This window comes from Diaporthe batatas (assembly GCF_019321695.1).
Source record: "Diaporthe batatas strain CRI 302-4 chromosome Unknown Contig00007, whole genome shotgun sequence".
NCBI lineage: Eukaryota > Fungi > Ascomycota > Sordariomycetes > Diaporthales > Diaporthaceae > Diaporthe > Diaporthe batatas.
The window spans coordinates 1,408,108-1,421,137 of NW_025408554.1; the positions used below are offsets into that span (position 1 = coordinate 1,408,108).

The 13,030-nt window shown below is 54.0% G+C and overlaps 4 protein-coding genes across 4 annotated transcripts; 1 reads left to right on the forward strand and 3 right to left on the reverse strand.

Moving 5' to 3' along the window:
- On the reverse strand, positions 1-3,609 carry KVR01_006498 (uncharacterized protein). The gene is made up of 2 exons (XM_044792462.1): positions 1,660-3,609; positions 1-1,585 (listed from the first exon to the last, which is right to left on the reverse strand). Exons 1-2 carry the CDS (start codon positions 3,048-3,050, stop codon positions 1,000-1,002), a joined length of 1,977 nt encoding a protein of 658 aa, XP_044643929.1. The 5' UTR covers positions 3,051-3,609; the 3' UTR covers positions 1-999.
- A 1,429-nt stretch (positions 3,610-5,038) lies between these two features.
- Positions 5,039-6,312, forward strand: KVR01_006922 (uncharacterized protein; the record flags this gene model as incomplete). Its single annotated transcript, XM_044787053.1, has 2 exons — positions 5,039-5,071; positions 5,149-6,312. 2 exons carry the CDS (start codon positions 5,039-5,041, stop codon positions 6,310-6,312), a joined length of 1,197 nt encoding a protein of 398 aa, XP_044644353.1.
- A 465-nt stretch (positions 6,313-6,777) lies between these two features.
- On the reverse strand, positions 6,778-8,226 carry KVR01_006748 (uncharacterized protein; the record flags this gene model as incomplete). Its single annotated transcript, XM_044781233.1, has 1 exon — positions 6,778-8,226. One exon carries the CDS (start codon positions 8,224-8,226, stop codon positions 6,778-6,780), a length of 1,449 nt encoding a protein of 482 aa, XP_044644179.1.
- Positions 8,227-8,593: 367 nt separating this feature from the next.
- Positions 8,594-10,233, reverse strand: KVR01_006579 (uncharacterized protein; the record flags this gene model as incomplete). Its single annotated transcript, XM_044786975.1, has 4 exons — positions 10,000-10,233; positions 9,858-9,932; positions 9,563-9,798; positions 8,658-9,498 (listed from the first exon to the last, which is right to left on the reverse strand). Exons 1-4 carry the CDS (start codon positions 10,147-10,149, stop codon positions 8,658-8,660), a joined length of 1,302 nt encoding a protein of 433 aa, XP_044644010.1. The 5' UTR covers positions 10,150-10,233.
- Between the last annotated feature and the right edge of the window lie 2,797 nt (positions 10,234-13,030).

Sequence of the window (13,030 nt, forward strand, 5' to 3'; positions counted from 1 at the left end):
GGTTGTTATGTCATATGTGCATATCCTAGCTACACAATGGGTACGCTTGCCGACAGGATTCACTGTCCCATGGGACTAATGTTGCAGCAATCAGCCAAGGCCCAGCCTGACGTTTCCAGGCGGCAGATTGCTTGATGTTGGACCATACACAGTAGCTGCAGGCCGCCCGGATCTGCCACACTTGGGCCAGACTCTGGCAAATCTCTGTCATTTGTGATGTGCGATGAGACATCGGCGTGCAACCAGTGCTCCTCCCTCACTTTTTCTTAATGACACTTCGGCCGGGGTGGGGTCTTTCGGTCTTAGCGGCCGAAGAGCCACAGCAACGGCCATGGCCCGGTATGCCTATCTCGGGACACCGACCCCGTCATCGGTCAGCAAGAGGTTGTCCCAGCCCAGAGCGGTCGATGCATACACGGCAACCTCGGAACCATGCTGTCAAATACACGTCTAGACACCAGGCCATGGTTCTCCGCTGCAGGAAACTAAATCGGGATCGATGCACAGTAGGCCCTAATCTCCTGCGTACTTGAGTACTCTTCCGTCGACATGCGCTCGCGTCTGGTTGCAGCAGTAAACAGCACACGTTACCGGACGGCACAAGCGCAGGGGTACGTACACACATCTATACTTCTATGGTTGGGAAAGACACAACTCCAAGTAAGCACAAACTATTTAACGTGGAAAAGCAGAGCCACTCCGGGGTATCATTATGCGAACCTGAATGCCTGCCGTCCTGTCTGCCTGCCCCTTCCACTGTGTCATCGTATGACAGCACAAGTTGGAGCCACAAGGAAATGAAGAACAACGTGTGACAAGAAAACATTTAGCTCCCGCTTCCGCGACCCTGGCCGTCAGCTCCATGTAATCGTGTGCAATGGAGCCCGTTCCGCGCTGCCGGCCTGCCCAGGCGCTCCCACCCGAAAAAGGGCCAGGACATTTCTGTCGCACAATTCTGGTTCAGATGTGCCAGGCAGTCCCCGCGTAATCAAACCTGCGTCAGCGGAACTGCAGCCTCACAATCGAGAACAGCATGTTCTGCAGCACATGCAGTACGACGACCACGCTGGTCGGCAGCAGCTCCGGCCAGACGGCGAGGTCCAAGCTCCCCTCGGTGACCACATTCACGCCGTAGATCCACTTGATCAGGCCGGCCACGATGCAGCTTGCGACGAGCTCGCAGGCCCACGTCACGGCCGAGGCGTAGAAGGTCAGCTCGAAGGTGTAGTCGTAGGGGTCCCCGCTGACGGTAGAGTCGCCCTCGTCGAAGCTGAAGTAGGGGTAGACGGCCTTGTTGGCGCCGAAATGCAGAGTCGCGACGCTGCCCAGGAAGCAGAGCATCGACGCGTTCTCGGCAACGAACCGGATGAACACGTTACGGACTCCGACTTTCTGGTAGGCGGCGTACGACTGACCGTTCATGCCGATGGCCGTCAGGAGCCAGTGGACCGGCGCGGAGAGAAGGATGGGCGTGAGGATGATGAGCCCGGACGAGGAGAGGATCTGCAGCAGAATGAACTGGCTCGGGGAGCGGAGTCGGGCATACAGCGCGCGGACGTAGGTTTGATATGTTAGCATGAAGTAGCTGTGTTGCGATTTAGCTGCCGAGGTCAAACGAGGTCCGGGGGAAGGCTCAGGGGAGACTCGGAGATGACTGACAGTTTGAAAACCCAACTCAAAGGGTAGCTCCCCACCCTTTCGCCCTGGTTCCCCCCTAATATCCACCCCGTCAAACCGTCCAGGAGATACACAGTCGAGATCCAACCGTACACGTACACTATCGTGTCCAAGCTGTTGTGCGGCAATGTCCTGAGGTACACCTCGGCGTACGCCTCCCCTATCACGAGCGCAAGCAGTCCGATAAACAATGCCGTACAGAACCAGACGAAGCGCACGAACGAGGCGGGGAAGAAGCGCGGCTTGAGCCGGACGGGGATCCGGCGGCTCGGGGCAGCCTGGAGGGCAGGAACGGCACCGATGTTGAGCCCGCCGTCGTTCTCGTCCCACAGGCGCTGGTCCGGGCGCCGCCGGCCGTTGGGCCTGAGCGCGGGCGAGTTCAGGTCGTCCTCGCTTGCCCACCACGAGGACGTGAATATCCTCTGCGTCTCGGACAGCGAGTTCCGCAGCCCCATGTGGCGGCGCTCCCTCGTGAGGAGGATGAAGCTCGCGATGACCACGGGCATGGCCATGATGCAGAAGGTCCAGGTGATCCAGACCGTGTTGTGGCCCATCAGGAACCCGGCCTCTGGGACGTAGTAGAGCGCGATGGGCCCGGCGGTGCCCAGGATGGCGATGATGCAGATGGTGATGGGGAACCCCAGCGTCGACGGCCACCAGTTCAGGCTGTACAGGTTGAACACCTTGGTGATCCACGCCAGGGCCGTCAGGTTGTAGAAGGCGTAGTACACGAAGAGGAAGAACCAGAAGTTGACCTCGGCCTTGGCCCTGCCGTGGCCCCGCGGCTTGCGGCCCCCAGGGCTGGAGCCCTCGTTACCGCCCCCGGCCCCGCCCCCGTCGTCTGGGCTGTCCCGGAGTGGATACTGCGGGAACGGGATCGCACACCACCCCACGGCCAGGGCGGCGGGGAGCACCACCAGCACGAACCAGCGCGAGTACCACACGCCAGCGACCCGCCTCACGGCGCCCTGCTTGGGGTTGATCCACAGGTCGTCCATCCTCTTCCACCTCCGCCTGCACCATGCGGCGAGCCTCTTCCTCCTCCGCCTCCCGGCCTCTGCGCCGCCGCACCCCTCGCCCGCGCCGTTGCCGTTGCCGTCGTCATAGTTGCCGTCGTCGTCGGACTCGCCGGACTCGTCGGATTCTTCATCGTCGTCCCCCAGGCCGGCCGTCAGCAGCGCAGTGGCGCCATAGCCGACGTGCACGCTGCCGCGCCACGAGGCGCGCGAGAGCAGGCCGAGGCTGCCGCGCCTGTTGCCGGGGCGCGTGTCGGTGCGCGGGACGGCGCGGAAGCGGCCCAGCAGGGGCGACGAGTCGGTCGGGTAGTGTGATCGCTGCTCGTTGCCCTGCTCGAAGGAGAAGATGGTGGGCATGTCTCTGGGGGTGGGCGTGGGCGTCGTCGTCGTGGGCTGGTGCTGGTGCTGGTGCTGGTGGGCGTGCTGGTGGGCGTGGTGGGTGTCCGGGCTGCTCGACCTGCGCAGGCTTGACTACAGCTTGGAGAGTCGCATTATTTCGAGGGCAGGTTTCCTTTCCGGGGGGGGGCCGAAAATTTCTTTGTTTCTTCTTCACAGTCTTCCTCCGAGAGGGGAGGGGAGGGCAGGACAGGCCGCGTCGGGAGCCGGGGTCGCACAAGGGAGCGAGGCGAGCGGGTCACAGTGTCGGTGAGGATCTGCAGAGAGGGCGGGAGTGGGCTGTGGGCACGCGGTGGCAGGGTAGGTGTGGATCTCTTGGTGTTGTGTCTGGTCCAAGTGCCGCGCCGGGGGTTTATTTGGTTCCTGTCTGTGCTGGGCAGCTGGGCCGCTACGGGTGGGCCCCTTCCCAGCCCATTGGCCTAGTAGGATTGGCCCTGAAGCTTGGGTTCTAAATCCAGGGGTGCTAGTGATAAGATACGCGGTCGAGGCCGCTTTTAGCGCCATTCTGGTTCTCGAGTTGGACCGTTTCCAGGGACCCGACGTCATTTTTAGAAGGTCGGGTTTGCATGTGACGGGGATGTTAATTACTAGGTACTCTACTCGAGAAGACGGAAAGCGGCAGAAGCAATGCATCGCATCCAAATTCGACCATAATTTACCATTGGGACAAAAGCAATGAACACCAATAATGTCACAATCCTACTCTCTCGAGAGACCCGTGAGGTCGAGAACATCGAGTTCAATATGGTGAATGCCTCGATGGGGCTCATCATGGAAATACAATACCACAGACTACTGAAGTGGCTAAAGACTCCTCTAATCTCAGCGGTCAGTCTAGGAAGCTAGGCATAGAGAACGTGAACCCAACATGACCGCTACTACTAGAAGACGGGGCGCGACTCACTCAGAATCGTCACGAATTTGTCGTGGGCTGAGAAACGTAGTCCTCACCAAAAGACCTACTATGCACAATATGCGTAATATTTTGGATGATTTACTAGTGGTGAGGCTGAATGATTGACTCAAGGATGAGCCGAGTGTCAGCATGCACTGCAGGGGGTTTGAACCTATCAAAGCCTTGGGTCAATAACCTAATACTACCTTTGCTCGAGGAGGTTCTGTACCGCGCCAACTCATTGGCTTACCGGCCGCCCTGCCGCCGCTGGATGTCAGGGTTGTGTTTTAAGTGCCGCGATAGCAGCCTGTATAATACGAAACCTCTCCCAGGTCAGAGCTGAACGAACACTCGGGCCCAGGCTGCTGACCTTTGCCCTCACCAGCATCAAGACGACGAGCTTTCATGCTCGGGTGGGAGCGGTCTTGTCTATGGCGCGGCCTAAGCACTTCAGAGAAGATCTAGATGTCATAACCTCTCCACAATCTTTCTCCCCTTCTGGTCTTGTACCTGAGAAAGAGCTTAGATATGGATCCAGACAAGAAACTGGTGAGAATGTGTTCTACAAGCTCGGGATGGCTCATAACTGACTGAACAACTTGAAAGTTCCCGCACCCGACGGTCACCGCCAGGCCGACTACCATACGGCAATAGAAGGTCGTAGGGGGTTTGGGGGCTTTGCGATCACCGGCCTCATCAAGTGGTTCATCACAGCCCTGCTTCTGGCCGGATTCGTGCTTGCCGTACATTTCTACCAGAGAAGGGTTCTCGATGACAACGAAAAGTCGATCTTCGAGTCTATTATCGTCACTTTGAGTCTAGTGGTTGGTCTCAATATTGCAAGTGCCCTCAAGGACATTGCAAAACATATGAGATGGTGGTTCCTCAGTCTGAAAAGACGGGATTTGTCAGAGGAATGTAACCCCTTTGTCTCTTCTGTCTGGGTCTCTGTTGCTAACATTGAGACAACATGCAGGTCGAGCTGATTCTGCAAAGCGACAGCTTGACTAGTGTCACCAAGTTGATATGGCGGTCATCTTCAAACGTCACAAAGATGGTGTGTTTGATGTGGCTTTTACTGAATATCGTACGTGTCAGATCCATTCAATGTTGCATTAAAAAGAGAGAGCACCCTCGAGACTAACATCAAGCACACTAATCCAGGGAATGCAAGCCGCCATAGCCGTTATCAGCCTGACATTCCAGGCCGAGCCTCATGTTGATGATGTATATCTATTAGACCACGGTCAAGTCTTCCTACCTAATATGAGCAACTTCGCGCGCGGCACTGGGCGCTTCTCAGGCCGTCAATCCGACCTCGATTCAACGCTACAAAACCTGGGAGCAAGCATACTTGGGGATGTCGGGGGCAGCTACAATTACTCCACCCTCCCCTCCGTGCCACTGGCGGGACAACCTCTGGCCAAGTTCCCCGCCACGTTTTGGAAAGCCGACGACCACTGGGAGTATCACTATCTCAGCTCGGCGCTGGATTTCGTATCCGCCGGGACGAATTACCTGGCCGTCTACTCAGACAGAAAAGTGTCATCATCGGCCGTGTGCACGACGCCAGAGTACAACTCGACCATCGACCGCGCCCGGGGGCTGATCCTCGTGAACCAGACAAGCGGCCGGGACTTCACCTTCGGCTCGGTCGCCCTGGGCCTCGAGTCCACCACCTACGCCTCGGTCCCGATCCTCAGGCAGCTGCGGACCGACCTCTGCGGGTCGAGGGTGGGGTGCAACAGCACGGGCGAGTGCGGGCCGGGGTGCAGCACCGTCCACGTCCTGGAGCCCAAGAGCGGCGAGGCCGCCCCGGGGAGCTTCGACAGCCCGACGAGCAGCTTCTTCTACTACGAGTGCAACGTCACCGTGTCGTCGGACCCGCCGCCGGCCTCGGACCTGGACAGCCTCACCCTCGCGCCCATGATGGCCGCGGCCGCGGCGCAGGCCATCGCGCTCAACGGGGACGCCACGCTGGGCGGGCCGGACGCCCCGCTCAGCCGCAGCTACAACTGGGAGCTGCCCTTTGGCACGCCCTTCAACAACAGCGCGCCGGGCATGGCGGACCAGGTCGCGCGGTATGCCGTCGGCGTCGTGGCCGCCGCCGCGTCGACGAACCCGCGCATGGCCGTCGAGGGCCGGCCGCCGGCCCAGGGGGTGCGCCTGGAGCTGCAGTCGCCGGTCGCGTTCGCGGTGATCATGGGGGCCGTGGCCGGCTTGCAGCTGCTGCTGACGGTTGTTGCTGCGGTGCTGGTTGGTGGGGTCCATGTCCCGCGTGATGGGGAGTGGATGACCAAGGAGGCATTGAAGCGGTTGTATTCATGATGGGATATGGAGGCCCATGTATCTCGTACCGGTCTATATGTGTGTATATGCTGCACATTGACCGGATCCGGATGGTTTATGTCTTCCTGTGCATATGCAGAGCTGCAAACCTGGTCCAAGTCCGCGATGGTGACTGATATATCCCAACTGGATGGGTGGGTCGCGGGTTGTTATTGATCCGACCTATATACTGTTGATGTAGATGTTCGGCCTTCGCCGCTGTTGATGCTCGGATTCACCATTTGGACTCATTGTATACTAGTAGCGGTATACTGGGGAAGGACTTGGTCCACCGTGGCTGCCGCATTCCCGACGTTGAACCTGAGCAGCTTCGCATGAGACGTGATGTCGAACATTTCATGACAACAGGTTGTGTACCAGCCCTTTGCTGATACACTTTCCTTCTTCTTTATCCCCAAGTCTAGAACCGTTTGGCCAATCCTATATGGATAGCATAACTCAGGCTCAGAAACCTTCCATATCATCGCCGAGTTCGGCTTCCTCCTCGTCGTACTCCTCCGAATCCCCATCTGCAGAACTGTCGTCGTCACTGCTCTCTGCCTTGACCGTGGAAGCCGATTCGGCCAGGTCATCAACCGCGTCGACAAATTCCGCCTGTGAGCTTTCTTCTGTCTGGGTATCCTTGACATCATCCGCGAACATGACTGCCTTGCTCGTCGGCGACTTGTTCGGGGGCTCCAAGACGTCACCACCCCATGGCTTGCACTCTTTGACCTGCTCGCCGCACCGCAGACATGTCCAGCCCTCGCCGTCTTCCCTCTCTATCCTCTGAGCGAGGCAGACAAAGCAGTATACGCAGGCACAAGGGATCGTCTCGTAGGGGTTCGTGATATCTGTCTGCGCAGATCCAACCACACCACTCGATGCGGCGGCGGCGAGGACCTCCTGTTCTGACGACGCCGAGTTCTGGTCCTGGTAGCATATGGCGCATGTCCGCTCGGGCAGGAACGAGTACTCGCCCTTCTTCTCCTCGGCGTCACCGTCGGCGCTACTTGATATTGCATTCCTGGTCCTCCTCCACGTCCGGCTCAGCCACCTCCGCCACTTATTTATGCCTATCAGAGGCAGGACGAAGAGCAGGAACTCTGTGAAGGCGTGCCAGACGAGCTGGCGGTTGAGGTATTCGAACGAGACCTCGCGGCTGACCTGGCTGGTGGGCGGGGCCAGCCTCATGCGCAGTATCCTATCCAGCAGCGTCCTATATCGGCCGTGCACGAGGAAGACCAGGAACGAGGCGAATGCCGCCACGGAATGGACAGACTCGGCGGTGGACGTCAGCCGCGACAAGGTCTGGGCCCGAGGGCTTGGCTCGTCGAAGCCATTGTCCTGGTTGAGCAGCCAGTTCTCCAGCCTTGTCCAGCCGTACTTGCCGCCGACGGTGATGAGGCCGTAGAGGGACTTCTGCAGCTTGGTAGGGGGCACCAGGACGGGCCCGTGGTGCCTGGCGTCGGTATATCTCAGGTTCTGCAGGGCGGCGCCGTAGGTGGCGTCGTGGTCCCAGACGGTCAGCTTGAACAGCAGGGCGCGCAGGACCAGCAGGATCTCGGCGGACCAGTCGTCCTTGAGGTTGCTGCCCAGGCCGCCGAGGTACCTGAGGGCGTCGCCGACCTGGCCGCGCAGGAGCTGGACGAGCTCCTCGTCCAGCAGCTCGGCGTCGACCTGGCCGACGCGGAAGGCGGGGCGGGTGCCGTCGGGGGAGGAGACGGTGTCCCAGAGCGACAGGGCGGAGCCGCCGAGGCGGCGGAGGAGCGGCGACGGGTGCGAGGAGATGCGGGAGCGCAGCTGCGAGGCCGAGTGCTCGGCGGCGAGGCGTGCCTGGGCGTGGGCCTCGCGGGCGGCACGGCGCTCGGCAAGGCGCTGCTGGGCCTGGGCAAAGGTCGGATTGCTGCTCATCTGGGCGTCATGAAGATGGCATTGGAGGTTGGAGGGGGTGAGGGAGCGAGGGGGCGAGGGAGCGGTCGGGGGCTGGCCCTCGTGCCCTCTTTGAAGGGTTGGATGATGGTGGTCGCGGGTGCGGGTGCGGGTGCAACTGCGGTTGCGGTTGCGGTTGCGTGGTTCTTGCAGGGTCGATAAGGCTTGGCCGAGTTGGAGCCGAGGTCCCCAGATCAGGAGATTCTGGGGTCGCACGGCTGGGGTTGACCCCTGCAACCCCTGCAACCCTTGCAACCCCATGCACACTGCCTTCTGACAGCTGCCATGACAGCAGCCCACGCGGTACTCGAGTGAGTCAGGTTTGTCAGGATACATGCTTGATTAAGTACTTAAGTATACATCAGCTGAAGAATGGAATGATTCTGATCCAGGCTGGTCGTACGACAACACCCTCAATACCTTGCCTTGAAGGGCAGCAGCCTCATCTGGGCCGCAACGTCGCCGTCCAGGCCCAGCAGGCCGTGGATCCAGCGCAGTATCAGGCCGAAGCTCTCGGGCTCTCCCATGTGCTTGCGCCCCTCGACCACCCTCGCCGACTTTGGCAGCCCGTGCCGCAGCGCCACGTCCAGATCCTCGATGGGGAAGATCTCGTCGCCCTGCCCGTTGACAAGCAGCACGTTGCCGCAGCAGGGCCTGTCCAGCGTGCCGTCGTTGACCAGCGAGTACTTGTGCGCCTCCTGCACGAACGACTCGAGGTCCGTGTGGCCAAACTTGAAGGCCAGCGTGTTGGACAGGTCGAACGGGTACTCGAGCATGTTGGCATGCTCGAGCCAGTCGCGGTCAAACATGTGGTGCGCCCCTCCCCCGAGGCTGATGCTGCCCAGCAGCCGTGACGCGTGCGTGTGCGCCACCCGCAGCGCGTAGTACCCGCCCGTCGAGAACCCCCACACGACCACCCTCCCGCCGTCAAGTTCCCCCTGCTCTCCGATCCAGTCCAGCACGCTCGACCACTGCCGGTCCGGGCTTGTCACGTCGCCCTTGGCCGCCGGCGAGTCGCCTGTCCCGGGGATCTCCACCACCACCGTCGCCACCCCCTTGTCCAGCCACCCCCGCTGCCACACTGCCAGCTCCGTGCGGTACCCGTCCAGGCCCGTGAATATCATCACCACCGCCGCCGGGCTCTGTGCTGAGGCCCCCGGTGGGACGAGCAGGTTCACCGGGATGTCGTGGCCTTCCCCTTCCGCCCGGTGCGTGTGAGGGATCTTCACCTCACGGATCGGGTATTCCATCAGTCTTGGTTACAGAAGGTCAGCCGGCCTGATAACCTGCAAGGGGAAACCTTCACGGATATACTCACGCTCCGCCTTTGTAGAACGCCTCCTTCCCCAGGGTCCACGCCAGACGCTGCTTTTCCGACCGAGGTGCTGGGAACCGGGCGATGCGATACAGTGCTGAGCTTCGTAGGTAGTACTCGGAAGCCTTCTCCTTCTCGCCCGCCTCTTCCGCCCTGCCTGCCATCTTGGATAGCTCCTGGGCCTTGGGGAAGAACATCTCGGCGTACTCGTCCCAGTCATACGGCTCCTTCAGCCCTTTCTGTTGGACAACGCCAATGGTGAATATCACGTCTCGAGTTTGAGACCGTCTAGTCTTACCTTGATGATCTCTTCCGCAACCGGTTCGAAGTCCTTTACAGACCCAAACATGAACGGGTAAACCCCCATTGTGCACTTCAAAGTCTTACTTAGCCTCGGACGTCGGCATGGCCAGCTACAGACAGGTACATGTGTAACTCACAGGCGCTTTCCATTTGGTTTCCCACAGCTTCTCAAACGATTCATGATGGATGGCAGGCTCCAGTATCGCGCGCCCGATCGCATACTTCTCGTGCGCTGCCTTCTTGGCGCCGTGTGACCCGCCGTTCGTCACCGTACCGTTCGTCCCCATTTTCTCAACAACTTGTAAACTTGTTAATGATACTCAAGTATGCGAATAATAAACCTTTTCGACTTTGCGTACGCCCTGTCAGAAAAGATCAAGTTGAAGCTTGTACCGGATTCGTCTTGTCGGATGAACAGTCTTATGCGCCACCATCTGCTCGTACCTTGTCCCGTCGGCGGACATCCCCAACGGCGAAACGCCAATGTCCGTACCACCTGAGAACGGGCACCCCGCGGCTACTGCGAGGGAATCGGCTCTCTTTACCTGTGCACTTCCAATCAGTATTTCTCGGGCTCTATTTGCTAGGCTTGTGTGTTCTTGTATGCTGTCTGGGCCCTTTGAGCGGTCCGGACAAATAATGCCAATCTGTTGCATCTCCGGGCGCTGGACCTCCGTGCGTGCGTAGACTCACGATGAAGAGAGCCATAAATACCCATCAGACCCACTACATATGCAGTCACCTGGTTGTGCCTCTATCACATTAAATCTTGCCATGTTGTGAGCGGCTGCAAGACTGCACTTGATCATTCCACAGCCAACCCCTACTGAAGGAATGTGTTCACGCCACCTCGGACTTGCGTGCGACACTAGTCAAACTAGCGCGCCAGCCCATCGGGACCGTGTGCAGTCTTGTCCAGAGTCTTGAAGATTATCACCGAGGACATCCGATTCGGCCCTGTGCCGTGCGCATGTCTAGGTGTGTTATCTGACCTGTGCCCGCAATTGAGCATGAGACCTGGTCGATATTGGGCCCCCTCGGAAACATACTAGTTGTCCTGCATTCTTGGGATATCACTACTAGGTAGTAGTAGATTCTAGAGGCATGAAGAGTAAGTTTTTGACCGAGGGGGTTGGTGTCTGGGGGACCTGTGATTCATGTGTCAAGAGGTATATAGCTACTACTTGAATGGAATTTGAAGTGGTTTTACTTCTTATTCCTCCACAATTAAAACACATGTGGCACCTTCATACAGTGGTAAATGCTCAAGGCTGGGTTTTTTTCTTTTCCCTTTTTTTTTTTTTTTTTAGAAAAACAAAGTTAAAAATACACTGTCACTAAGAGCAGCAATTTCTAAAGTTTAGATTAACTACCTACTTACTAACACTTCTTAAAGCTTTTTAAATAAATATTAAATTATATTTATACTATATATTTTTAAAATACTTAGTTTTTAATATTTATTACTATATATATAAAGTTATTAAAAACTTTATATATAAACTTTCAATTATTAAAGAAGAAATAAATAGTTATATAATATAAAAGAAAAATATAATATAATTAAAGTTATATTTAAATATTTAAATCTTCTTTAAAATCTTCTTTTATTATTAATATAGTTTTTATAATAAAATTTATTTATAATAATTAATTAATAATTTTATAAGCTTTTATATAAAGTTTTTCATTATTAATTTAAATATTATTATTATTATTATTATTATTATTAAAGTTAATAAAAGAGTAAGTTTAAATAAAAATATAAAAATATTTTATTTAAATAATATATATAATTAAAAAGTTAAATAAAACTCTTTAATTAATTATAATTTAAAAGAAAATATTATATTTATATATTATTTATTTTTCTTATATAAATATTTATTCTCTTTTATATATATTTAAAGATATATATAGTACTTTTATATAATAATAAGCACTTAAAACTAGATATTTAAGAAGGTATCAAAACTATATATCTTTAAAGAGGAAACATTATAGGAAATAGAATGAATTAAGTACCTACCCGCATATAATAGGTGGTTATTTTGCTTAATGGGGCATTCATTCCACGCGTGAGGGCCGGCCGGGTCGATAAGAACTATTTAACTTAGCCGGGGACTAAATGTAAATAGTAGATAGTTAGGCAACTCACTTATAAAGGTAACTGCAATGTAGACTATAGTTATAGCCTAATTGAATTTAGTTTTAATCCTAAGAGTGTATTGTTGTCTTTCCCTATTAGTTAATTCATTGACCGTGGCAAGAAGGCAGAGGCCTAGAAGAATATGTAAGTGAGCACTTATTAGCGAGGCGGATTATAAGTAGACTCATAGTCATTCACCGCAATCTTACGCATCACGATAAGCCGTGCATACAATCGCAAGGCCAAAGAATAATATTGGTGGCAATGTTACATGAGTAGAAATCCTAACAGTGTTGGCCTGTGATTCTCCGGGTTGATAAAATTTGGCTCTACACCTGGCGGAGGTGTTTCCGCTGGGTTATGGCCTGGGAGATCTCCGAGTCTTTCCACAAGCATGACGGCGTGTTTTGTGGCAGAATTATGCCTCACAGTGCGTAGGGGTGAATGTGATTAGAAATTTAGGAACCAAAGCACTTCAGGGGATTGGGGCGAGAGAGGAGAATACTGAAGACACTTGAGAGAAGGGAGCCGGTTGCTATACAACCCGTGAGCCCCCGCCCAGTTCAATTATATTCATCTGCGGAGGCTTCAACCACACTATATTTTTCCTTTACACTATATAAACCAGCTATCTTTTAGTTTAATTATTTATTTCTTCTCTTTAAAGCTTATATATAAAGTCTTTAATAACTTTATATATATTCTTATAATTCTCTTATAAAGAAACTTTAAATTTATTCCTTCCTTTATTTTTATTATATTTTTTTATATTATTAAAAAGTTAATAATTATTAATAATGAAAATATAAATTTAAAGAAAAATAAACTTATTATATTCTTTCTTTATTTTTTATAAATTATTTTAAAACCTTTTAAAAGTTTTAATATTTTATTATAATAGTTTTAAAATAATATATTATAAATTATTTCTTTATTTTAAATTCTTTTAAAGTTAATAATTATATATTTAAATAAAAGTTATAATATTAACTTTTAAACTTATTTAATAAGAATTTTAT